General features: G+C 37.0%; 2 protein-coding genes across 2 annotated transcripts in view; both read left to right on the forward strand.

Annotated features, from left to right (window-relative positions):
• The window catches only part of LOC123698106 (SET domain-containing protein SmydA-8), a 542,384-nt gene that overhangs the window by 75,944 nt on the left and 439,803 nt on the right, over nucleotides 1-26,637 (forward strand). The gene's annotated exons all lie outside the window — the stretch shown is intronic.
• Nucleotides 310-24,654, forward strand: LOC123698094 (probable ATP-dependent RNA helicase DDX46). The gene is made up of 18 exons (XM_045644688.1): nucleotides 310-497; nucleotides 581-781; nucleotides 1,088-1,232; nucleotides 1,659-1,848; nucleotides 4,249-4,349; nucleotides 4,667-4,796; nucleotides 5,137-5,306; nucleotides 5,655-5,869; nucleotides 6,141-6,375; nucleotides 6,627-6,788; nucleotides 7,393-7,512; nucleotides 7,825-8,032; nucleotides 10,045-10,207; nucleotides 11,217-11,428; nucleotides 12,996-13,159; nucleotides 13,672-13,866; nucleotides 14,481-14,648; nucleotides 24,387-24,654. The coding sequence occupies exons 1-18, from the start codon at nucleotides 484-486 to the stop codon at nucleotides 24,627-24,629; spliced, it is 3,036 nt and encodes a 1,011-aa protein (XP_045500644.1). The 5' UTR covers nucleotides 310-483; the 3' UTR covers nucleotides 24,630-24,654.

Consider the following 26,637-nt stretch of genomic DNA (forward strand, 5'->3'; position numbering starts at 1 on the left):
TGTCTACGGTGAGATCTGTGCATATTACTTAAGCCCGGCATTCACTACACGCACCGCGAGCCGAGCCCCGAGCCGTACCAATCCGTGGACAAATCCGTCATCGCCCACACACTACACGTCTATCACTCTCCGTCTCCAGACGGCGAGCGCCGCGCCGAGCCGCGAGCCGCGCACAACTACACATACACACGCAGATTTGTCCGCGGACTTGTCGCCAGCTACAAATCCAGCGGATGGGTGCGCCTGTGAATGGTACCCATTACTCTATGATCATATTACTAATCTGTGTTATTGCTCTATGATTTATACTTGATGCTGTCAGAATCTGTCAAACAGAGCATTTAGCATTTGTACATTTTTAAAGTAAAAAGTCTTGATTATTAGTGTTTTGAATAAATAAATGGATAAGTTATGATTGTTATACATAATATTAGAATTGGAATGTCCTAACTATAATTTTTGTAATAATACGTAACCACAACAATGGTTCGAAGCGGGTGAGTGTTGACGTACTCTGTGATGTTGTAATGTTGTGATTGTGGTTGTGATATTTTGGCTTAACGTTTTTTTAACTTTTTAGTCGGGACCGGGACCGGGATCGCGATCGTCGTAGATCACACAGCCGTTCGGTTACTCCAGACAGGAAGAGGCGGCGATCTCGATCACGAAGCAGAGACAGAACTAAGAGTTCTAAAAGAAAGCGCAGTCGTAGCAGAGAAAGAGAATCTAAAAGAGACCGAAGTAGGGATAGAGATAGAGAAAGAGACAGGGACAGAAAGAGGTATAATATTCAATATAAATACATAATATGTTTAGGAATCCTAACATAATACAAGCGATTCTTCACATAACCTCACTTTCATTTCTTATCACCTAAAACTGATGAATATTTCTATATTACTGTGTTGTCTAACCTCATAAGGTGGTATAAAAAGGTCCATTACTCATGATTTGGTCACAAATTTTGAGTTAAGATACTTACTTTGTTTAATAAAGATTATTTTTTTAAGTCCAGTATATTTTTCAATATTTTTAATTTCAGCTAGCTATAAGTGTAAAATTGCTAAAGAAATATTTATCATTTCAGAGACAAAAGGGATGAAAAAAGCAATGGGTCTAGTAGTAAGTCTCGAAAGAAATCCCAGGACAGAGATAGAGACAGCGAGACAACTAAATCTAAAGAGAAGTCGGTAAAACAAGAAGCGGATTATGATATTGGATCTGCTGATAAGGTAATTTCTATTATTGGTTTAATTAAAAAAAAAAAAAAAAAACATTTTCTTGTCCACCTCATCATTAAAATCTAATTTAAATGTATAATGAACTCCACACTTATAATTCTACATTTTATGCAACCTGTGTACTCAGAAGTAGCTTTTACCAAAGACTAATGACTCTAGCATAATATTTCATACGTAACTTCTTCTATCTAACATCCCATAATGTTATCCCAAATGAGATATCTAACTGAAATAAAAATAGCAAGGCATTGAATTTTTTTTGTTTCTAAGTTATATCTCTGCACAATATAAAAAAATTTACTGCTATGTGTATTTGTGTAGTATTTGAAGTGTTGTTGGTGTGGTATCATTTATTTGTACAATATTTGTGGTATAATAGCTATTGAACATATAAATTTTGAAAATATTTCCTTCTAGGAAGAGGAACAAAACCGCCTCGAGGCTGAGATGCAAAAACGTCGCGATCGTATAGAAAGATGGCGCGCTGAGAGAAAGCGGAAGGAGCTGGAAACTGCCAAGAAGGAGGTGCAGAAGGGCAGCCTTGTTACCAATATACAAACACCCTCTGTAAAGAAATGGTCACTAGAAGATGATTCAGCAGATGAAGGTAGATTGATTTATTACAAATGTTGTTCTAGTGGTTGTAACAACTAATGAAAGTCCGCTTAGTCAGTTGTTTGTTTCATGAAGTCAAAAGCCTTTAATATTCTGATACATGGTCTTATCAAAAATAATCAATTCAATGTTTAACCCATTGAGCCTAGGGCATGCAGAACCGAGTCCGGTTCCAAGTTTCTGAAACCCGGTTCCAAATCGAGCTCAGAACCGGGTAGAACCGGGTTACCCGGTTCTTTTATAATACTTCGTAAAATAATACGAAATTAAACAAAAGTAACGGTAAAAGTACCTGATGGGCCTTTTATTTTACGCGGCTTGTGTCTTATTTTATTAAATTAATAAAAAAACAAAATTTCAATACTTCTATTTATTTGTCAGTCTTATAAAAGTACCTTGTTATCATAATATCACATATAAACTTAAACCTTATTCATTAACTGCAAACTGTAAAGCAAAAAACCGGCCAAGTACGAGTCGGATTCGCGCTCCGAGGGCTCCGAACAAACCTATTTTTAATTATGATGTAACTTTAAAATTTATGTTTCTAGCAATTTTTCCTTTATCTATGTTATAAGACGTTACTTTTACCAAATTTAAAGGCTCTGTGTTCATGAAAAGTATCCAGCTGTAGGTTTTGAGTCCCATGCGAATGTTGAAATTTGCGAAAATTTTCAGCATTTACGGCTGTATCTTTTGATGCGTTGGCTTGTGAGTTTGACTTTTTCACATAAAAGGGACCGAAGACTTGAGTATTCGATATAAATTTCAGCTTGATACCAAAAACAAAAACATGACTGGATCATTATATGAAACGGTAAAATCACAGATCACAGAAACTAAAGGGAGATATGGTTAGGGGGCGGGGCCGGTGTCGCAGCAATATGCCCAAAAAAAGAACACATGCTGTTTGTTGCATTCAGTTGACGTTCGACCGTCGGCCGGGTATTATTTGACAATGCCGCGTTGTTCCGTTAAAGTTTGTAAAAACTGAAGTGAAACCAGCAACTTTAAGTCAAATGGAATCACATACCATCGGTAAGTACTGAAAATTATACGATTTTCTTACTATAATTTCAAAAACAATATTACGTTGAGTGATTTCTTGGTTTCATTATGTGACAGAACGACAGTCACATTAATTTATGTAAATAGTTTACAATGCTTCTTCTGTACGTGACTCTATTCAAACGCGGAGTTCGAATACCGCAATGTATAATGAAGATACAAAAACAAACAAAAACGTTCGATCGTGTAGTACGGCCGCTGCTCGCGGTCGTTACTTGAGGATGCGCGTCGAGTGTGTCCATGTCGATAAGATTCGGATTTTTTATCGTATTATGTATTATTTTACTACCTTATTATTATATCATAATGTATTACTATTAGCTTAATATCTGAATGTATTATTATTATTTGATAGGTACTCGAGCAATAATTTTATAGTGATTATTATACATGGATTAAAAAAAAAATCACTTATTTCATACTTATTTTACTTAACAATAAGTCAATAGGCAATGCTTTATGTACTTCATCACCATGAATGCTACCATCAAGGTGTCCATTTCTATTTTCTACCTAGTTACTGTATTGCCTATAAATTGTTTTAATTTTAACGTTTCTCATTTTATCGACAAGCAATCCCTATCGTAAACGCATATCTTGCGGCTGTGTGGTGCTGTACACGTACGTTACTTACAATCTAGTGTGCGAACGAATAGTCGCTCTCAAATTTTTGTGTGATGACACGCACACAACGCGAAGTATTGTTTTTATTTTGTTTACTGTTGTGTGCGTAAATTTGTTATGAGACACTGGTTTCGTACTCAGCGCAAGCGATTGGCATCTCTCTAGATCTCTATGGGTAAAATAAACAGCTTTTCAAACTCACGACCAATCTAATAAAAATATTTATGTAGGTTGCCTAATTTTTGTCATTTTCGAAGCCTAATTTTTTTGTTAATACAACCTTTGGAAACTTATAGCATCTAAGGTTAGACAACCAATCAGAGCCACGCTTGAGGCGTGGCACGGAAATTCGCGATGCACGTGAGTTTGACGTTGCCAGATACAATAAATTTGTTAAAATAATGCAGCAAAATATAAATAATACTTTATTTTTTAATATTTTGGTTGGAACCGGGAGAACCGGGTTTCATACTATTCAGACCCGGTTCTCAAGATCATCAAAAAACCCGGGTTTACCCGGGTTTTTCGGAACCGGGTAAACCCGGGTGCATGCCCTAATTGAGCCCCAAGCGGCCCGATCGGTCCCAGACACAATAGATTTTCTATTGTGTCTGTGGTTCCGGAGCCTGAGTTATTAAGATTCAATTGGTCTTTTCTTGTTTTAAAATCAATTGTAAATTTGACCGTGAACATTTTTTAGGTGATGAAGATAAAGAGGCGAAAGAGAAACAGCTTGCGGAAGAGAAGAAAGAAGAAGATGAAATTGATCCACTTGATGCATACATGCAGGAAGTTCAACAGGCAAGTTAACTGTTTTAAACTTGATTTAAACATTTGAGAGGATAGAAAATATCCTTTTTTGTTGTGAATGGGTGTGTTTCTGTCATCTGTGAAGTGGAATGTAAGATTTTGCGATAAATAATTTACCTTGGATCCTGCTTATAAGCTATGTATTACAATCTCATTGCAGTAATCAGTGCAAAGTGAGACTAAAATGCATTCTGTGCTAATTGTGTTAAATCTATCCTGTGTTTCAATTATTCTTGTTGTTTAATAATTCATTGTTGCTATTATTGATACAATTTATTTTATCTAACATTTTAATATATACTTTGTAGGAAGTACGTAAAGTAAACCAAATAGATCAGGCTCGCGGTATCATCAATCTACCGTCATCAATGGACGACTCCAGTGTCGTCATATTAACTGGAACCGCCAAGAAGCAAGTTTCGGAACAGAAAAATAAAGGTAAAAGTGAATTTAGTTAGCCCCCAAAAAATGTATTCTTGAAATATATAACATGCGAACATACTGAAATATATATATCATAATTACACAGTAATTTTTCCTTATTATTAGCATATTTTGCTAAAGCACAAAAGCAATGTGACTTCCCCTTAACAGACACTAACCAAGTGACAATGGACACTCTGAATAAGTTATTTAGAAATTTAGGTTAATATAAAATTATTTATTAGTTTTATTGGCTTGATTGTAAATTGTATAAGGTGCCATTTAAAATTAAAAACCTTATTAAAAAAAAAAAAAATTGCATATTTTCAACTCAATTATAATTTTTAATCCCCAGGCGAGCTAATAGAACAGAATCAAGACGGTCTAGAATATTCCTCTGAAGAGGAAACGGAAGATATAAAGGACGCGGCCGCTAACCTCGCGTCGAAACAACGCAAGGAACTGGCCAAAGTGGACCACTCTAGTTTACAGTACATGCCGTTTAGGAAAGCTTTCTATACTGAAGTAAGTTGTCAATTTATAAAAATTTGTTTTATATTAATTATTAAATTTTTAAGCAATGAAAAAAATCGACCATAGGGCGGGATTCGAACCCCCGTCTTTCTGCCACATCGGGCCTACGCCTGATCTCTTTAAATAATTTGATTGCTATAAAACTAAATATGAAATATTTTTCTTGTCTTGCATTGTTAATAATTAATGTATGTATATTGTATAGTATAGGAACACATTTCTGGTTAATAATTTCTTATGCTATCTTTGACATTGGTTTCCTGAAATTTAACCCATTATCTCTTGATAGTAAATATATGTAAAGTTAAATCTTATGTAGTAGTAAATCTTTAATTTTAGATTAACGAATTAGCAAGGATGACACCTGAAGACGTTGAAGCATACAGGACAGAACTAGAAGGAATAAGAGTGAAGGGCAAAGGTTGTCCCAAACCGATAAAGTCATGGGCACATTGTGGCATTAGTAAGAAAGAGATGGATATATTGAAGAAGCTAGGATTTGAGAAACCTACTCCAATTCAAGCGCAAGCAATACCAGCTATTATGTCTGGAAGGTAAGTTAGTCAATGTTTTATTCCAATGAAAATGAAAAGTGTAAATGTGTAATTTAACATTTTTTGAATTAGTTTATTATATTCTAGTTAGCTTTAAATTATCTAATTCACTCTTTTACAATGTAGTTACATCAAAAGTCCCATTTTGTCTGATTTGAAAAGATTTGATGTGCTTAAAATTCCAAGTATCAAAATTCCAATTCGTAACTTATTTAAGCATTCTATGTGAATAATTCATACCTTAAATATTAAATCTACTCATTATTTTCAGAGACCTAATTGGCATAGCGAAAACAGGTTCTGGCAAAACATTAGCATTCATTCTACCAATGTTCCGGCATGTCCTAGACCAGCCTCCATTAGAAGATACGGATGGACCGATATCTCTCATCATGACACCAACAAGAGAACTTTGTATGCAAATTGGAAAAGATATTAGAAAGTTTGCAAAATCACTGGGTTTGAGGGTAGCTTGTGTGTATGGTGGAACGGGTATATCTGAACAGGTGGGTTTTATTTATTTGTTGAAGATATGTAGCTTAAAAGTTAATAAGCTTACTATAGGTCTTGTTTCATAGATAACATTTAAATTAATCTGTTTATATTAGATAGATAGTTTCGTCTGACTGCTTAATAAGTTACTAGTTAAATGTGAGCCTCGCAACGCAAATTTAAATAACAAGGTTATTTAAATTTTTATGGTTTTCAATGTGTTGCGAAAGATTTTTGGTACTATATATTATTTTGTGATACACAGATAGCGGAATTAAAACGCGGTGCAGAAATAATAGTATGCACACCGGGACGCATGATAGACATGTTGGCGGCGAACTCGGGCCGCGTGACCAACCTGCGGCGGGTCACGTACGTGGTGCTCGACGAGGCGGACAGAATGTTCGACATGGGCTTCGAGCCGCAGGTGTGTGATACTTTATCGTGTGGTTGGATAATAATGTACACCAACCGTACGGTACACATTGAGCCCCAAACGGCCCGATCGGTCCACGACACAATAGATTTTCTATTGTGTCTGTGATTCCGGGGCCTGAGTTATAACCGAGCATGTTGGTGAGCAAGGTGCTCACTATATAAGACATGCATTGAAATTAATACTTTATTAAAGTGAAACTTTTATTACATCGTCTCAAACTTTTTGGTCTGTGTAGCGCATGTCGCGTGACGCACGATACCTATAATTATCGTACAAATACGATAATTTTTAGTTAAATGTCTATAGTGTGAAAAAAAGTTTCACTTTTACCGTGGTTTCATAAAACCACACAACATTTTTTTCTTTGTAGTAATATTCATGTTCTATAATGCAGCTTATTAGAAAAGTCTGCCTAACACACAGGCAGAGTTTTGATTCGGACAATTTTTAAGCATTTGAATTCGAATTATTTCTTTCATTGCAGTCCAAAAGTTTCAATGTTACCTGCTACCATAAAATTCGGATTTGTGATCTGAATTCATTTAGATATCTGGTTCGTTACCATTATTAAAAAATATTTTTCACAACCCAGGTGATGAAAATAATAGACAACATACGACCAGATAGACAGACGGTGATGTTTAGCGCGACATTCCCGCGACAAATGGAGGCGCTCGCTCGTAGGATATTGCAGAAACCTATTGAAGTACAAGTATGTATTTGTAGATTAGATTTATACTAGTTTCAGTCCGTGGTATTGCCTACACGGCTTGCGGATTGAGATAAAAATGTTTGATGAATTAATGAAAGTAAAACAATTATTTTGAACACACACATACCTATAGTGACACTGGAGACTATTGTTTTATTTTTATTGAAAGTGTTTGATTTACTTCAAGTCATAGAAAAATAAGTTAAAAAAAAAACTTCAAGAAAACTTAGACAAAAAGTGATCATCCAAATAATATTAAATTACTTCTTATCTTTCAAAATTTATTTATAAATTATATTTTGAACTTCCAAGGTGGGTGGACGTAGCATAGTCTGCAAGGAGGTGGAGCAGCACGTGGCCATCTTGGAAGAAGACGCGAAATTCTTCAAGCTTCTAGAACTGTTGGGCCTATACAGTCACATGGGCAGCATTATTGTGTTTGTGGACAAGCAGGAGAACGCGGATAGCCTGCTGAAGGATCTCATGAAGGCGTCCTATTCTTGTATGAGCTTGCATGGAGGTATGTTGTTTTTGTATTATTATGTCTTTGGAATACGAGTAGTTGTCATGTCCTGGTCACATGAAAATAAATTGTATTACAAAATAAAAAATAAAAAAAATGTAAGAAATATATTATTTTTAACTTGATATTTAATTTGAAATGTATAATAATAAAATAAAAATATTACACAAGAGGCTTCAAAAATTGATTTTTATCATTTTCATGATACATTAAATGTTTTAGCGTTCGGCATATTTCAATTCCATTTTGGATGTGTTTGAGCTGTAAAAAAAAAAAACATATTCTGAATTATTTGAATGTGTGTAAAAATAATTTATTTCGATTCTCTATAATCCTTTATTATATTCATGAAAAATTACTAAATGGCAAACATTTTTTTTCAGCATTCACCTGTGGCTTTTACATCGGAGAGAAATATATTACATGCAATAAAACTTTATCATAGAGTAAATTATTTTATGAAGTGTCAGTAAATGTTTAACATTAAAGGAGAATGCCCATTTTTGGTACTGGTTTTTCTCATGCATCAAGACAACAATACAATTAAAAAAAATCTCGGCAATTTAGAGGCCTTCTTACCATCGGAAAATATATTTTGAACAGGGAATGTTTTGTAAAATCTAATAAGACATGTAATTGTTTAGATCCGATGTTATAGATTTAGTGTCCATTACCGTTCACATTTTTGGTACAGGTTTTTCTCATGCATTAACATAACAATACTATTTAAAAAAATCTCGGCAATTTAGAGGCCTTATTATCGGAAAATATATTTTGATCAGGGGGGTTAGACAAGTGGCTTTCTATTAGCATAACGTTTGATAGAATAGATTATGAATGTATGAGATTGACATAAGCTGTAGATAAATGTATCGACAGCTTACGTCAATCTCATACATTCATAATCTATTCTATCAAACGTTATGCTAATAGAAAGCCACTTGTCTAGGGGGGCAGGGAATGTTTTGTAAAATCTAAGACATGTAATTGTTTATATCCGTTACCATAGATTTAGTATCCATTACCGGTTACCACGGTAACCAAGCGGTAACTATTATTACATTTACTATGGTAAATAGCTAAATGTATTAATGTCGATTATTGTTTTCATTGAATTACAAAAAAAACAATTATCATAAAACCACTTTTTAAAGTATTGATTATACACTGTAGGTTGTTTTAACATAGATAGTGAAGTAAAATAATATAAACATATATAAAAAAATATTATTATGACATAGCTTGGTAGGTAACCAGTTATTTCTTATTTGTTTCTTTCTTCGAATATCTAGAAAAAATGATTCAAACAACAACAACAACATGTAAACCGAATAAAAACTCTATTGGCATTTTTTAAATATATATTTAGGTTTTCTTGAAATCCGTCCTGGAAGATTTCTGGTGCCTACCTACACTAGCCGATGAACAGGTAGATTTTGTCTGAAAGCATAAGCTCTACGCATAGATTAAATATATTGAACGAAAAATAATCTTCGGATGATAAAATACTACCTAAATCACAGATAAACCTAACTAAATCGGGGTTATTTAAGTTTTGAGATTATTTCACATTTTTCTCAATATCTTGAAAACCCCTGTTTTTATAACAAAAAAATCAATTGATAAAAATCTTTTGAATATTGAAGAACCCCCCAAAACCACTCTGGCATTGACGCAACACTATACTGTGGTCCATACTTTCATGGGCATTCTCCTTTGTTTGATAAAAACCGACCGAGTGAAATGAGCGTGTTCATACGGGCATTATATTCTGATCAATTTTAGATTTTTTTTTAATTTTAACAATAATTTAATCTGCAGTTGTATATGCAGATAATAGATTTTTAAAAGTTCATTATTATTAAAGAAACAAAAATATTATCTGATTAATACAGGATTGTAATCAAGATCAATTTTTTTTCCAAAAAAATTAAAGTTTCAAATAATTATGCGAAGTGGTGACTCCCAGCCAAAAAGTGACATAATATATTACCGGCGATCTGTTACAGGTATTGATCAATTCGACAGGGACTCGACGATCGTGGACTTCAAGTCGGGCAAGGTGAAGCTGCTGGTCGCGACTAGTGTAGCGGCGAGAGGCTTGGACGTGAAGCAGCTGGTCCTGGTCGTCAATTATGACTGCCCCAACCACTATGAAGACTATGTGCATCGGTGAGAGCTATTTTGTAGTTCTAGAAAGTTCTAGAAGGGACTAGCGTGCAGCATTGTACATCAGAAGAAACAATTTGGTTCCGGGTGTTCTCCAACGGCTGCATTTATTACATTGTTAACACTAGAGCGCTCGCGCCTAAAATTTTCCTTGAGTGCACGCGTGGGTTACATATGTCACCCATTACGACGCACGTTTTTTTTTTCATAAAAATCGCAGTTTAAAAAGTAAACGAAGTACTTATTTATGAATCAATTTTATTTTTAAGTGATGAAACAAAAAAAATATCAATATTTTCTCATTTTACTTAAATTATGAGCTAAACATAAACCATTATGAAAAGTAACTAATTTTTTACTTATTGTGATCAATCAGTTGTTTTTACTTTGGAAACTACAAATTTGGTAAAAATAATCATTTAATTATAAAGTTTAAGAATAAGTTGTTCTTATCCAAAAAAAAAAATATTTTCAATAAAAAATAAGTATGTCCTAGCACTCGAATATGAGTATTTTATTTCAATTTTAGTAACCCATATATTAATAATTTCTTAAAAGTATAATTTTATCATAAGAGCAGTAAAAAATAAAAGGGTTATAATTGATTTTCACTCGTAATTGTATGATTTCAAAAACTTCCTAGAACGCTCGCGCGGGGGACATGCGTCACCCATGTACTTTTATATTTTCGGCTTTCGCAGAGTACACTTCGTTGCACCAAGGAACTGACACGCTGCTAAAATGTCCGGTGATTGGTAGTCGGGGAATACCTGAGACAACAACACTCAAGCACGATTCTTTAAAAAAATATTTAGCAATATAATACACTGGGTGACCTATGTCCCCTGCGCGTGCGCTCTAGTGTTAAAGCAATTGAACATGAGCATACTCATGTGCCAATTCGTACTGGACTAAACTTTTGTATACGCTTTGTGTACGCGTGTTCAGCGCGCTTCATCTGCTGTACGATTTATAATCTGTGGTATTATGTTTATGCTAATTCGGTGTGCAGGTGCGGTCGCACGGGGCGCGCGGGCAACAAGGGCTACGCGTGGACGTTCCTGACGCCGGAGCAGGGGCGCTACGCGGGCGACGTCGTGCGCGCGCTCGAGCTGGCCGGCAGCGCCGCGCCGCCCGACCTGCGCGCGCTCTGGGAGCGCTACAAGGAGGCGCAGGAGAAGGACGGCAAGCGGGTGCACACCGGCGGCGGGTTCAGCGGCAAGGGTATGGGACACACGCGCGCACGTGTACACGCGCTCGAGCTGGCCGGCAGCGCCGCGCCGCCCGACCTGCGCGCGCTCTGGGAGCGCTACAAGGAGGCGCAGGAGAAGGACGGCAAGCGGGTGCACACCGGCGGCGGGTTCAGCGGCAAGGGTATGGGACACACGCGCGCACGTGTACACGCGCTCGAGCTGGCCGGCAGCGCCGCGCCGCCCGACCTGCGCGCGCTCTGGGAGCGCTACAAGGAGGCGCAGGAGAAGGACGGCAAGCGGGTGCACACCGGCGGCGGGTTCAGCGGCAAGGGTATGGGACACACGCGCGCACGTGTACACGCGCTCGAGCTGGCCGGCAGCGCCGCGCCGCCCGACCTGCGCGCGCTCTGGGAGCGCTACAAGGAGGCGCAGGAGAAGGACGGCAAGCGGGTGCACACCGGCGGCGGGTTCAGCGGCAAGGGTATGGGACACACGCGCGCACGTGTACACGCGCTCGAGCTGGCCGGCAGCGCCGCGCCGCCCGACCTGCGCGCGCTCTGGGAGCGCTACAAGGAGGCGCAGGAGAAGGACGGCAAGCGGGTGCACACCGGCGGCGGGTTCAGCGGCAAGGGTATGGGACACACGCGCGCACGTGTACACGCGCTCGAGCTGGCCGGCAGCGCCGCGCCGCCCGACCTGCGCGCGCTCTGGGAGCGCTACAAGGAGGCGCAGGAGAAGGACGGCAAGCGGGTGCACACCGGCGGCGGGTTCAGCGGCAAGGGTATGGGACACACGCGCGCACGTGTACACGCGCTCGAGCTGGCCGGCAGCGCCGCGCCGCCCGACCTGCGCGCGCTCTGGGAGCGCTACAAGGAGGCGCAGGAGAAGGACGGCAAGCGGGTGCACACCGGCGGCGGGTTCAGCGGCAAGGGTATGGGACACACGCGCGCACGTGTACACGCGCTCGAGCTGGCCGGCAGCGCCGCGCCGCCCGACCTGCGCGCGCTCTGGGAGCGCTACAAGGAGGCGCAGGAGAAGGACGGCAAGCGGGTGCACACCGGCGGCGGGTTCAGCGGCAAGGGTATGGGACACACGCGCGCACGTGTACACGCGCTCGAGCTGGCCGGCAGCGCCGCGCCGCCCGACCTGCGCGCGCTCTGGGAGCGCTACAAGGAGGCGCAGGAGAAGGACGGCAAGCGGGTGCACACCGGCGGCGGGTTCAGCGGCAAGGGTATGGGACACACGCGCGCACGTGTACACGCGCTCGAGCTGGCGGCTTTTTTATATATAGGAATCATGCACACACGCCCGTACGCAACACACGTCACGGCATTCACACGCAAACGTGGCCAACATGCGTACTCACTTTATTTTTGTTTTATTTTACTGTACTGTACTTCTTAAAATTTAAATCTGATTCCTGATCTGTTATAAATTCAACGAAATTGATGTTTACATAAATTTTCTCAAAACTGTTCTGGAAATAATATTTTTTCAATAATATTCCTCAAAAGAAAATGTATCCTCAAATCAAAAGAGAACTAAAACACATTCATACGTAACTAAAAGTAGAACACTCATTCAAACATTATTATCAGGTTTCAAATTCGACGAATCAGAAGCACAAGCGGCGACAGAACGCAAGAAGTACCAAAAAGCGGCGCTCGGGCTGCAGGACTCTGACGACGAAGATGTTGAGGGTGACCTCGACCAGCAGATCGAGACTATGCTCGCTGCTAAGAAAATCGTTAAGGAAATTAAAGTAAGAAATATATTTTTTAGCATTTGCATATTTTTCTGCTTTTTGCATATTTTTATGAAATAAAAATAAATGAAATAAAATCGAATATATGTAAATATTTACTATCTGTCCATTTATATGCTCAGTTACTACTCATCAGACCCCTTATAAGATTCTTTATCACGAAGCATAGCTTAATAACGCATGATACGTTATTAACATTTCTATAAGTGAGTGCTATTAGACATAAAATTTGTATTTTTTGTGAATATAAATCATAGAAACATATATGCTCAGTTACTACTCATCAGACCCCTTATAAGATTCTTTATCACGAAGCATAGCTTAATAACGCACGATACGTTATTAACATTTCTATAAGTGAGTGCTATTAGACATAAAATTTGTATTTTTTGTGAATATAAATCATAGAAACAATTTTATATTCTTTACGGACTTAATTTCTTTACATTTATAAATACACTATTAACTTTACTACTAAAATAATAATAATTAACCAATAATTTATGCAGCCGGGCGTAGCTGGCGCGGCTGCTGGAGCAGCGGGTGCTGCTGCAACCGGAGCAGACGGGAAGTTAGAACTCGCTAAGCGTCTGGCTTCACGCATAAACCTGGCCAAGGGGCTCGGCGTCGAGCACAAGGGCGCCACGCAGCAGGCCGCTGAAGCGATACTGAAGGGCTCGCCCTCCACGCACACGCTCATCACGGTGAGCAAACATGTATCTTCACTAATATTATAAAGAGGAAAACTTTGTTTGTTTGTTTGTTTGATTGTAATGAATAGGCTCATTAAAACTACTGGACCGATTTTGATGAAATTTGGCACGGACGATCTTTAGACCCTGAGAAAGAACATTGGCTACCTTTTATTGCGAAGTATGTACCACGGGAGAAGCCGGGGCGGACCGCTAGTATTGTATATACAATTATACACACATGAACATTTATAGGTACACGTAAACACGTACACGCACGCAGTCGAACGCACGTGCACGTGTGCACACACACAAACACAGACGCGCACGTGCGCATAAGTATATGCGCATGTGCGCTCGCGAAAACACGCACACACGCACACACGCAAATAAACGCCCAAAAACATGATACTTATATTTGCCTGCATTACATAATATAAACAACATTTTATTGAAAATAAACTTCAAAAAGCACTAAAATATTTAGTTCCAATTTGTTTTTAATCCCGATTTCTTACATTAAAGCATCTAAATTGTTAATCACAAACTAATTCACTCATTAAATTACTTAGATATCAAAATAATATAACAATAATAAATTTTATCAATTTTATTATTTTGTCCAGGCTAAAACGGTAGCGGAACAGCTAGCGGCGAAACTGAACACGCGGCTGAACTACCAGCCTCGGGATGAGGCGAACGCTGAACCCGCGGAGGAAGTGTTCAGGAAGTATGAAACAGAGTTGGAGATCAACGACTTCCCGCAGCAGGCCAGGTGGAGGGTCACTAGCAAGGTAAAGTGGAAGTCAAAGTTGGAGTTTAAGTGAAAGTCAAAGTGGGAGTTAAAGTGAAAGTTAAAGTCAAAGTTAAAGTGGGAGTGAAAATCAAAGTGGGAGTTGAAGTTAAAGTTGAAAGTCAAAGTGGGAGTTACAGTCAAATTGGAAGTTAACTATGAAGGGAAAGTTGAAAGTCAAATTTACAGCCAAAGTTGAAGTTCAAAGTCAAATTTAAAGTTATAAGTCAAAGTTTAAAATCAAAGTCAAATTTAAAGTTGTAAGTCAAAGTTGAAAATCAAAGTCGAAAGTGAAGATATAAATGAAAGTCGAATTTTGAATTAAAAAGATTTATTAGAGTTGCGATTGGCGTGGAGTAAATGTCGTAGTAATGTTTTATTTACTTGTACCAAAAATCACATAAAAGTTTGTTGCATATCATATGAGTTGATTGTGCGGTATCATTAAATAAATCTATACTTATAATAAATCTGTAGAGAGGCCAATTCTGTACATGAAATATATTTAAAAAAAAACTATGAAGGGGTGATAAGGGATCGCTACTGATGCCAAAAATGCAATCAGTAAAATTTTTGTCTGTCTGTCTGTCTGTCTGTCTGTCTGTCTGTCTGTATATTCGTTATAGAAACAAAAACTACACGACGGATTTTAACCAAATTTGGCACAATTATTCTTCATACTCCTGGGCAGGTTATAGTAAAAGAATCATGTAAATCGGTGTAGAAACACCAAAGTTATACATGAAATACGCTATAAGTCATCGCGCGTGAATACAGAATCATGCAGCCATAAGGATTATTTTTGTGTATCAGTTGCCGCGTTCGACGCGCTTCGCGGCGGGAGCTATAAAAAGGCGGCGGGTCTGCACCCGTTTCGCGTTGTCATGGCATCACGTGTGAACGGCTGAACCGATTTCGATAATTCTTTTCTATTATATTCCTTGAAGTACGAGGATGGTTTTTATGTAGAGAAAACGTAAATATGTACCACGGGCGAAGCCGGGGCGGACCGCTAGGAAACTGACCGATATAAGTTGCGTTGCTACCCCAATCTACAAAACTTTTTTGGTCTTACATTAAAGACAAAAAACGCGCTTCGTCCGTTCCCACGCTTACTCTGGGTAATCGTTCAGCACATACAGATATTGAAAATAAGTAATATGTTCGCAGAGTTCTTTTCATCTGTCTGGGAAAAAGACTCATCAGAACGTGCACTTAGCCATGGCAATTAAAATAAAAATAATTTCGTCATCAGATAATGCAAACACGTGTTTACGTGAGTCATAAATTTATTATGGTATAGTCCTAAAATGTTTTCTAAGAAACAATAGTGTACTTACATTGTCGGCAAGTTTATTTTATTTTATTTTATTAAGGCTCATTAGCAGCTGTACATCGATTGTTTTACATAAAAAGTACACAAAAAAGTTCAAGTTCTTAAAGTCGGCAACTTATTTTTGTTCGAACAATAGAGATAATAAATTCCAAATGATCAAGTTGTAGATAAAGGTTGTAAAATAAAACGTTGCTATGGTCGAGATACAAAGGTGAAAGTTAATTTTTCGAGTTATTTTATTTTATTTTATTTTCTTTATTAGGGATAATAAACAGCAGAACAGTGGTTAATTGTACAATAAAACTTAATCTAAATACAGGTATAACTGTCCAACCAACAACATTATCCACAGTTTGGATACATACATTTTTATACGTGCAACAAATGCGAATAAGAAAAAATAAATATAAACGTGCACTTAGCCATGGCAATTAAAATAAAATAAATTAAGAATTGGAGATAAAAGTAGAGGGACGCAAAATAAGATAGGTTATTGCATGTTTAAGAGCAGATCAACTAAACTTCTTCGAACGGTTAAAGAGTGAAAATATGTACCAAAATGGCTTGGAGGGACTCGGTGATTATTTCAACTAATAGAGGGTCAAGATTTCAAGTAATGGAGGTTTTGGTGTTTGAGGGGAAGGGAACAAAACATTTTTTCTAGATTTGGAGGTATTTGACTTATCGAGGTTCGACTTAACGAGGTGCTACTGAACATGAAATACGCTATAAGTCATCGCGCGTGAATACAGAATCATGCCATAAGGATTATTTTTGTGTATCAGTTGCCGCGTTCGACGCGCTTCGCGGTGGGAGCTATAAAAAGGCGGCGGGTCCGCGTGCGAGGTTCATACAATATTTGGCTGTTGATGCGAATAGACGTTCAGAGTGTTCGACCTTATTGACAGATTTCTTTTGTTGTTGTTGTTGTTGGTTTTAGTAGTGTTAAAGCATATTATTAGTTTACATTTTATTTCTTTATAAGTGAAGTACCAGTAGGTACGCATTTTAGTTATTTTGGAAGTGTTTAATTATATTAATAGTTTTTTTTCGTAATTATTTGTTTTTCTATAGGTTTTGGTAGTGTTTAAGCATATTATTAGTTTACATTTTATTTCTTTATAAGTGAAGTAGCAGTAGGTACGTATTTTAGTTATTTTGGTAGTGTTTAATTATATTAATAGTTTATTTTCGTAATTATTTGTTTTTCTATAGGTTTTGGTAGTGTTTAAGCATATTAATAGTTTACATTTTATTTCTTTATAAGTGAAGTATCAATTGGTACGTATTTTAGTTATTTTGGTAGTGTTTAATTATATCAATAGTTTATTTTCGTAATTATTTGTTTTTCTATAGGTTTTGGTGGTGTTTAAGCATATTATTAGTTTACATTTTATTTCTTTATAAGTGAAGTAGCAGTAGGTACGTATCTTTGTTATTTTGGTAGGTATTAATAGTTTATTTTCGTAATTATCATATATTTATTATAGTAGTGTTTAACTATAATTATTATAGTTCATTTATAGATTTCTTTTGTTGTTATTCTATAGGTTTCGGTAGTGTTTAAGCATATTATTAGTTTACATTTTATTTCTTTGTAAGTAGTAGTAGGTACGCATTTTAGTTATTTTAGTAGTGTTTATATTATATAATATTAATAGATTTCATAAGTGCAAGGTAGCTTCAGTTACTGTTGATTAAAAATACACAATGCCACCTAAAAAAAGACCATCTTTATCTCGAAATTCTAGAGATGCTAAGAGGATGAGAAATGCGCGTTCTCAAGAATCGGCAGAGGAAAGAGCATATCGGTTAAACTCTATGAGAGTTAGTGCCTCAACTTCTCGAGCCAATGAAAGCTCTTCAGAGAGAGAGATGCGATTAGCAGCTGACAGAGCGAGACGAGCTACATCACGGGCGTCTCAAAGCTTTTCTCAACGAGAGCTAAGGCTTACCATTGACCAAGAACAACATGTGTTATCCCGAGCAGCTGAAACTGCTTCACAACGAGAATTGCGTCTCACAGCTGACCGCGAACGACATACATTATCTCGCGAGTCCGAAACATTTACTGAAAGGGAATTACGTCTCACAGCTGACCGCGAACGGCATACATTATCTCGCGAGTCAGAAACCTTCACTGAGAGGGAATTACGTCTTACAGCTGACCGCGAACGTCATATATTGTCTCGCGAGTCAGAAACCTTCACTGAGAGGGAATTACGTCTTACAGCTGACCGTGAACGTCATATATTGTCTCGCGAGTCAGAAACCTTCACTGAGAGGGAATTACGTCTCACAGCTGACCGCGAACGTCATATATTGTCTCGCGAGTCAGAAACCTTCACTGAGAGGGAATTGCGTCTCACAGCTGACCGCGAACGTCATATTTTATCTCGAGAATCTGAAACTTTTACTCAATATGAAGACCGTTTGACAAATGATAGGGTGCACCATAATATTGTTCGATCACTCGAAGATGAACATGAGCATGAACAACGACTAGAGTCGGTACGCGAACATTACAATTCTTTGACACAAGAACGATTAATAAGTTTGTCTAATGAAAGATTAAGAATCGAAAATATTCGGTCTCTTGAAACGGACGAACAGCGAGAGGCCCGTCTTACTGCAGACAGATTTCGTCATAGTCTTAATAACTTAGATGTACACATAGAAGATCAATCTAGAAATACGGTGGCGTGGTCAGACAAATATAAAAGTGGGTTTGCTTATAATTTCACAATTGATTACAGATCATCTTCTGTAATAGGCGATATGAACGTGGTATGTTCTTTTTGTAATGCTTTAAAGTGGAGTAAGGAGTCGGCTGGATTCTGTTGTTCTGGAGGTAAAATAAATTTGCCTTCATTCGAAGACCCACCGGAACCTTTGAAATCATTACTTTTAGGGGAACATGTGCAATCTAAACAGTTTTTCGACAACATTCGCACTTATAATAGTGCGTTTCAGATGACATCCTTTGGTGCTCAACAAATCTCCGAAGGTCCTTTCATGCCTACTTTTAAAATACAAGGTCAGGTTTACCATTTGATAGGATCTCTTTTGCCTGAAGACCAACCTAAGTTTCTTCAAATATATTTTGTATCCGACTACAACGAACAGTCGAATATAAGAAATCAATATTTCCCAAATTTAAATGCTGAACTCATTTCACAACTTCAGAACATGTTGCATCAGATTAATTCGTATGTATGCAGTTTTAAATCGGCATTAGAAGCTCTTCCTCGAGATGATGATAACAATTATAAAATTGTTATAAATGCCGATAGGCGTCCAACGCAGGAACACCCTGGGCGTTATAATGCTCCATCCACGAATGAAGTTGCTGTGGTATTGGTCGACCAGGAATGTGATAGGCGTGATATCGTTATCCGTTCCAGAGACAATCGTTTACAACGTATTTACGAAACCCACAGGGCTTACGACGGTTTGCAATATCCTTTGATATATTGTCGAGGGGAAGATGGTTATAATTTTGCTTTATACCAAACTGATCCGCATACAGGCGCACCTATTTATAATAAAAAGATTTCATGCCTTCAATTTTACTGTTACCAATTGCAAGTAAGACGGAATAGGTTTGTATACTTGCAACGTTTTCGTGGCTTATTCAATCAGTTTATTGTAGACATGTACGCAAAAATTGAAACCGAAAGATTAGTTTATATACGATCTAATCAAAGGCAGCTGCGCGCTGAAGAATACGTGCACCTTCGCGACGCCATGCAGCAAGATAATGATACGGTGAATATGGGCCGTTTAGTTATTTTGCCCTCTTCTTTTACTGGTGGTCCACGCTACATGCACGAACGTACTCAAGATGCTTTTTGTTACGTAAGAAAATATGGACGTCCCGACTTATTTATTACTGTAACTACCAATCCTAAGTGGGATGAAATCACTCGGGAGCTTCTTGAGGGTCAAGCACCGCATGACCGCCATGATATCATCGCAAGAGTTTTTCATTTAAAATTAAAATCAATGATAGATCTATTTACCAAAGATAACATTTTTGGAGAAGTATTGTGTTATATGTATAGTGTTGAATGGCAAAAACGCGGCTTACCCCACGCACATATCCTGCTTTGGTTAAAAGATAAGGTTCGACCTAATGATGTAGACAGTTTAATCAGTGCCGAAATTCCAAGTCCGATTGCAGATTCCGAGTTATACGACATTGTTAAAACTCATATGATACATGGTCCATGTGGTGCATTTAACGTGAATTCTTCTTGCATGCAAGACGGTCGTTGCACTAAAAGATATCCAAAAGCCTTAGTGGAAGAAACTGTAACAGGACATGATGGATACCCGAAATATCGTCGCCGTTCAAGAGATACTGGTGGTTTCACTGTTGAAAAGCGAGTGTCTGGACAACAGGTTATTTTAGACAATAGGTGGGTCGTTCCGTATTCTCCTGTGTTGTCCAGAGCATTTCAAGCTCACATAAATGTTGAAATGTGTAATAGTGTAGAGTCAATAAAATATATTTGTAAGTACATTAATAAGGGCAGTGACCAAGCTACATTTGCTTTGAGAAATGAAAATGATGAAGTTACAAGATTTCAGTCAGGCAGATATATAAGTTCTTCAGAAGCTGTGTGGCGGATCTTAAGTTTCAACATTCATGAAAGATATCCACCTGTGACCCATCTGGATGTTCATCTTGAAGGCGGTCAACGTATATATTTCAACACCGAAAATGTCACAGAACGGTTAGAGAACCCTAGACAAACAACTTTATTAGCATTCTTTCGACTTTGCCAAACTGATGATTTTGCAAAATCTCTTTTATATGAAGAAGTTCCATCGTATTATACCTACGATAAGCAACGAGGTGTCTTTAATCGTAGACGCCGTGGCAGGCCTGTAGATGGCGAGTCAGGTATTTTCAAAGAACATGTTCTTGGTAGAGTATACACCGTTCATCCTAACAACGCTGAGTGTTTCTATTTGCGATTATTATTACATACTGTGCGAGGACCAACCTCATTTATAGATTTGAGAAAAGTAGACAATGTTGTTTATCCCAGTTATCATGCAGCTTGCCAAGCGCGTCATTTGCTTGAAAATGATCAGCATTGGGATGACGCTTTAGCAGAATCCTGTGTTAGTGATAATCCAAGACGGTTACGTCATTTATTTGTAACATTACTTACATTTTGTAATTTGTCAGATGCTGTACAATTATGGGAAAAATATAAAGACAAATTTTCAGAAGACTTTCTTAGAAATATATCTAACAATGATGAAGGCACAACTAATGATAATTTCCGTGATCTTGCCATAAATCAGTGCTTATTAGCTCTTCAGGATGAGTTAACAGCAGTTGGCGGTAAATCACTATGTGAATATGGTTTGCCAACACCAACCTCAGTCGGAGAGGTAACTAATAGGGAATATTCCGCAGAGATTGGTTACAACTTAATGGAACTGCTGACAACATTAGAAAACGGTGTCCCAATGATGACTGCAGAACAACGTTCAGTTTATGACCGTGTGTGCGGAAGTGTTCAAAATAATTTGGGAACAATATGGTTTTTAGATGCACCTGGAGGAACTGGGAAAACCTTTTTGACTAAATTAATATTGGCTTATGTTCGAAATCAGCGTAAAATAGCTCTTGCCGTAGCTTCATCTGGGATAGCTGCAACATTGCTACCAGGAGGTAAAACGGCTCACACTATGTTCAAAATACCAATTGATTTAGATCGCACGGAAAGTCCAACCTGTAGTATTTCAAGAAATAGCGACAAAGCAAAGGTATTACGCGAGTGTAATTTAATCATATGGGATGAATGTACGATGGCCCATCGAAAAGCAGTAGAAGCGGTAGATAGAACTTTAAGGGATATAAGACAAAATGATCGACCAATGGGCGGTATCACGGTTTTATTTTGTGGTGATTTCCGACAAACCTTACCGGTAATACCACGGGGAACCCGAGCTGATGAGGTTAGGGCTTGCCTGAAAAGCTCTTATTTGTGGCGTGATATACAATCGGTGCATTTGACTATAAACATGCGAGTGAGAACTGGAGATAACCCGGATGATAGTCAATTTTCTGATTCATTATTAAAGATTGGTGAAGGTACCTATCCACAACTACACCAAGGAAAACTTATTCTGACGCCTGAATTATGTTGTATAGTGCAATCTCAACCACATCTTATATCGTCGGTTTACGGTGACGTAACAAATATATTAAATAGGGACAATTCCTGGCTATGCGAAAGATCTATTTTAACTCCTCGCAATGACCAGGCATCTGAGATTAATAACAAAATACTGTCGAATATACAGGGGGAAAGCAAAGTTTATAGATCAATAAATAGAATGGTCGATGAACAAGAAGCAACTAATTACCCGATAGAATTTTTAAATTCTTTAAATATGCCCGGACTTCCTTCTCACGAAATTTGTTTAAAAATTGGCATTCCGATTATTCTACTCCGAAATTTAAGACCACCACAACTTTGCAATGGAACTCGACTAAAAGTAACCCAGTTGCAACAAAATATAATCGAGGCTCAAATTTTAACAGGTTGCGGTGCAGGAGAAACCGTCTTTATCCCCAGAATACCCTTAATACCAAATAATTTTCCATTCCAATTTAAAAGGACGCAATTCCCAGTATCGGTGTGTTATGCAATGACAATAAATAAGGCTCAAGGGCAGACTTTTCATGTTGCCGGAGTAGATCTCGGTGTCAGTTGTTTCTCGCATGGTCAGTTATACGTTGCTCTTTCCCGTGTTAGCAGTTCTAGAAATCTTTATGTTCACGTGCCGGACGGGTCAACTTTCAATATAGTTTACCCGGAAGCTTTGCGCTAAAGTATTTTGATTCTATAGGTCCTTAAGCCTCATGTGAACCTGATGTAAATAATATTACCAATACATTTTAAATTAATAATACACAAGGAGTTACACGCTGACGTAGTCGCGGGCACAGCTATCTATACTTTTCTGCCGGAAGTCACTATTCCACGCGGACGAAGTCGCGGGCAAAAGCTAGTTTTTAATATATAAAATACATTATTCTTTTTGCAAAAACAATGATAGTAACTAAAACCTAATAAATGTAATAATTAGCACTCAATCGTATAAAATGAAAAAATAAGGAAATTATGCTTGAATATTTAAAAACCAGGATAGACTTGTTTTGATCATATCGCATGTTTATTTTGCATGTCAAATGCTAAACATGTTTTAATTGCGTTCCTAGTTTTTATTGTAGTGTTATCGGGAGCAAGGTTAGCGAATAGATCAATAATATCTTATAGACGTCATTATTTGCTTAGATTAGATTTTATTTTTATAATTGCAAAAATTATTAAAATCAAAACTAGATCAAAAATGACGGTACCCATATTTTTTGCTTTTTCAAAATATTGACGTTATCTTTTGGCGTTTAAAGATCATATTATTGTTCCAAAATGTGGTAAGCGTCAAATGACGTCATACATACGAAGGAATAATTTTCGGGTATTTTTTACCTGTAAAATAAAAGACAAAAAATATGAATACGTTTAAGAAGTTAATTCACTTAATTCACCAAAATGATGTTAAACGACGAATAAACACTCTTCTGAGACAAAAAATTATTCATTTTGGCCCGCAGGAGAGACAAATAAATAAACCCAAGCTCTTAAATTTGTCTTCGTTTTTATTAATTATCTAGCTATAGTTCTATAATGTCGTAATAAATTGTGGTAGTAAAAAATAATAAGCTCTTACGCGAATATAATGATATCACACATTGCAACAATAAACACTTACCACTGACAATTTAATTAAATTTATCGCATAAAATAAATAAATACGCCCTAACAATGACTCGAATACAAATTATGCGCTCACAAATATTTTCCAGCCATATCGCTGACTTATAACCCTTTGTATAAGATTTATTATTAATAAACCTATTTCCTAGATATCTTTTAGGGTCATATATTGCAATGTTGTATGCATTTCAGTCAGTAGTTAGTGTTTGCTCCAAACAGTCAATATGCTGCTGAAGTTAGCTATAATCGGTGCTTTTATTTACTTTTGTGTTAAGTTGATAAATAGACGCAGATGTTATTATTGTCATTAATTTAAAGGTAATTTTGTGATTTTATCAAAGGTTTAGATTTCGGTTAAAGTAGTGGTTTAAAATATTTTTACATTTTTAGCTATTGGTCCTGTTTTTTTTTAGAAATAACAATGGTTTGTCACTTTTGTCGATAAAGTTTCAAAATGTCTTTGTCAGAATTCTACTTTTTATTTTTTATCCTATTTAGAATCACATTTTGTGTAATCGGAAAAGGCAAAAAAACACCAAAATGTTAATTCTACGAAAAAATATTTTTATTTAACCTTTTCTTTTTTGTTTTACAGGAGGCGTTAGCACTTATAAGCGAGTATTCAGAGGCGGGTATAACAGTGCGAGGGACTTACGTGCCTCCGGGCAAAACTCCCCCAGAGGGCGAAAGAAAATTATACCTCGCCATAGAAAGTTCACAGGAATTAGCTGTAGCTAAAGCGAAGTCGGAAATAACTCGCCTCATTAAGGAAGAACTGCTCAAACTGCAGACATCTTCACATCATATGATTAATAAAGCCAGATATAAGGTTTTGTAATGGGATAATAAATTGACGATTTGTAGATGTTGTTTTATTTGTTTTACGTAAAATATGTGGTGGTTGAACAGAACCAATATTAAGATATTGAAAAATTACAATACATTATTTATTTATATTTTTTATGACAAATATTATGATACTAAACTAATTCATATTAGAAATAATGAACATTGATTTTAATAAAAAAAATATAAAGAATAGATACACAATCCTATACAAAAACAGTTTTAAAGCTGTTCAAAATATTTTGGTATAGAGGTAGGTAATTATTGAAAAGAAAAAAACTTATTAACATTACTTTCAGGTATATTTACAAAACATACCAAAAGCAATAAACTTGCTTGTACAATATACACCAAAAATCAAAATAAATTCAACCTTATTTGGACTTATTACTTAGATTAAAGATACGCACTAATTTCAAGAATTTGGACAGACAATTGTCTCACAGTATATTTTTTTCACATAACAATACATATTTAGTACGCCATAAACAACAGAAGTGAGGAATCTGAATATTTTCACTAATAAGTTCTATTAGATTAGAACCATGTCTTATTGAATCCCACGCAAATCGTTTTGTAAAAAAGTCACATCAATCGGTTCCTTCCTTGAAACTTAGTACTATTTAATACTTACATTAAAAAATAACTGGAAACCCTTCCTCGATATCTACTATGCAACAAGAAAAGATTTTTCAGTTCCTTAGATCAGCGACTTCAACTAAACAAACAAAGCTTTACAATGTTACTCTACAGTGTTTAGAAGTTAAGATTAGTGTGATCCGTAACATTTGCTTCCAATTTAACAAATCATTATTAGACTAGAGGTTTAGACTATCATGCAAATACATATATCGCACTTATGAATTTGCAGATAATTTGATTTTCCCTAACGCTGCGGCAGGTGTTGAATGTCGATGGAGAATTTACCTTTTTTTACGGTTTTACCGATATATATCATATAAGTAATGAGTCAAATTGGAACAACAAATTAGGTTGTTAGTGATCACAATCGCTCGATCGATTCTTGGATTGAATGGCTGTTTAGATTTGACTTAATTTATGCCTTAAAAACAATGCCAGGCGTAAGCATATTACTGATGATTTACTCGGTAAATTTTCACAGGCGTATATATTATTTGAGATTTAGTTTTTGATGCAGTCATTAAATAGCTATTAATTTAACAAGTACGACAGGCAATTAACGCAACCTCACCTATTATTTTAAAGGAAAATACACGATTTATAATTGGTGAGGTACTTATAATACAGATGGGTTTATTCCTGTTCAGTTTAATTTGATTAACTGTCCGTAAACATATTTATAAGCGCAGCAATTACCTAGATGACGCACGTTGTTGATGTACATAATGTTTTGTCTATTGCATAAATATTTATAAGTTGCACAGCGGAGAATTCCTAAGCGATAAGAGAAAAGTCAGCGTCGGCACGTGTTCTAAGATAGCATGCATCAATAATATACTCGTTAAAAATAGTTAGAGATAGTCTCGTGTGGGCGCCGTTTGATAAAGCGGGTTATCATCATAATGTGGGAAGATTCCACCGCAAACAAGGCAGCTAATGGTGCGGCCACAAAGGCGTGCGACATTCATTAGCTACCATAATTATAATGTGTACAGTTCTTTATGTTCGGAACGTTCGGCTTTATACTTATAGTTATACAAGCTTGGTAACTGGAAAATAGTAGTGTTTCCAGCGAATCCGTTTCTTAGCTTTTGTGTGGAATGCCAAATAGCCTAATAGATGGACCATTCTGAAAGTAGTTTGTAGCACGTTTTCCATGACAAAAGATGTTTTTTTTTTCTTTTTCGATTTTCTTTTGACGAGATGGTGCTTTCGCTATCACCAATCATACCTATAGTAAATAAGCTTATACATATTTGATATTATATTATTTTTAATATGGTACTAGGTAATCATTATATTTTGTGAATATAGATGTGGCTACGTACCTATTTTTGAACGTGCGGGGAAATTCCAAT

The sequence above is a fragment of the Colias croceus genome, chromosome 15, assembly GCF_905220415.1.
Source record: "Colias croceus chromosome 15, ilColCroc2.1".
Classification (NCBI taxonomy): Eukaryota; Metazoa; Arthropoda; class Insecta; order Lepidoptera; family Pieridae; genus Colias; species Colias croceus.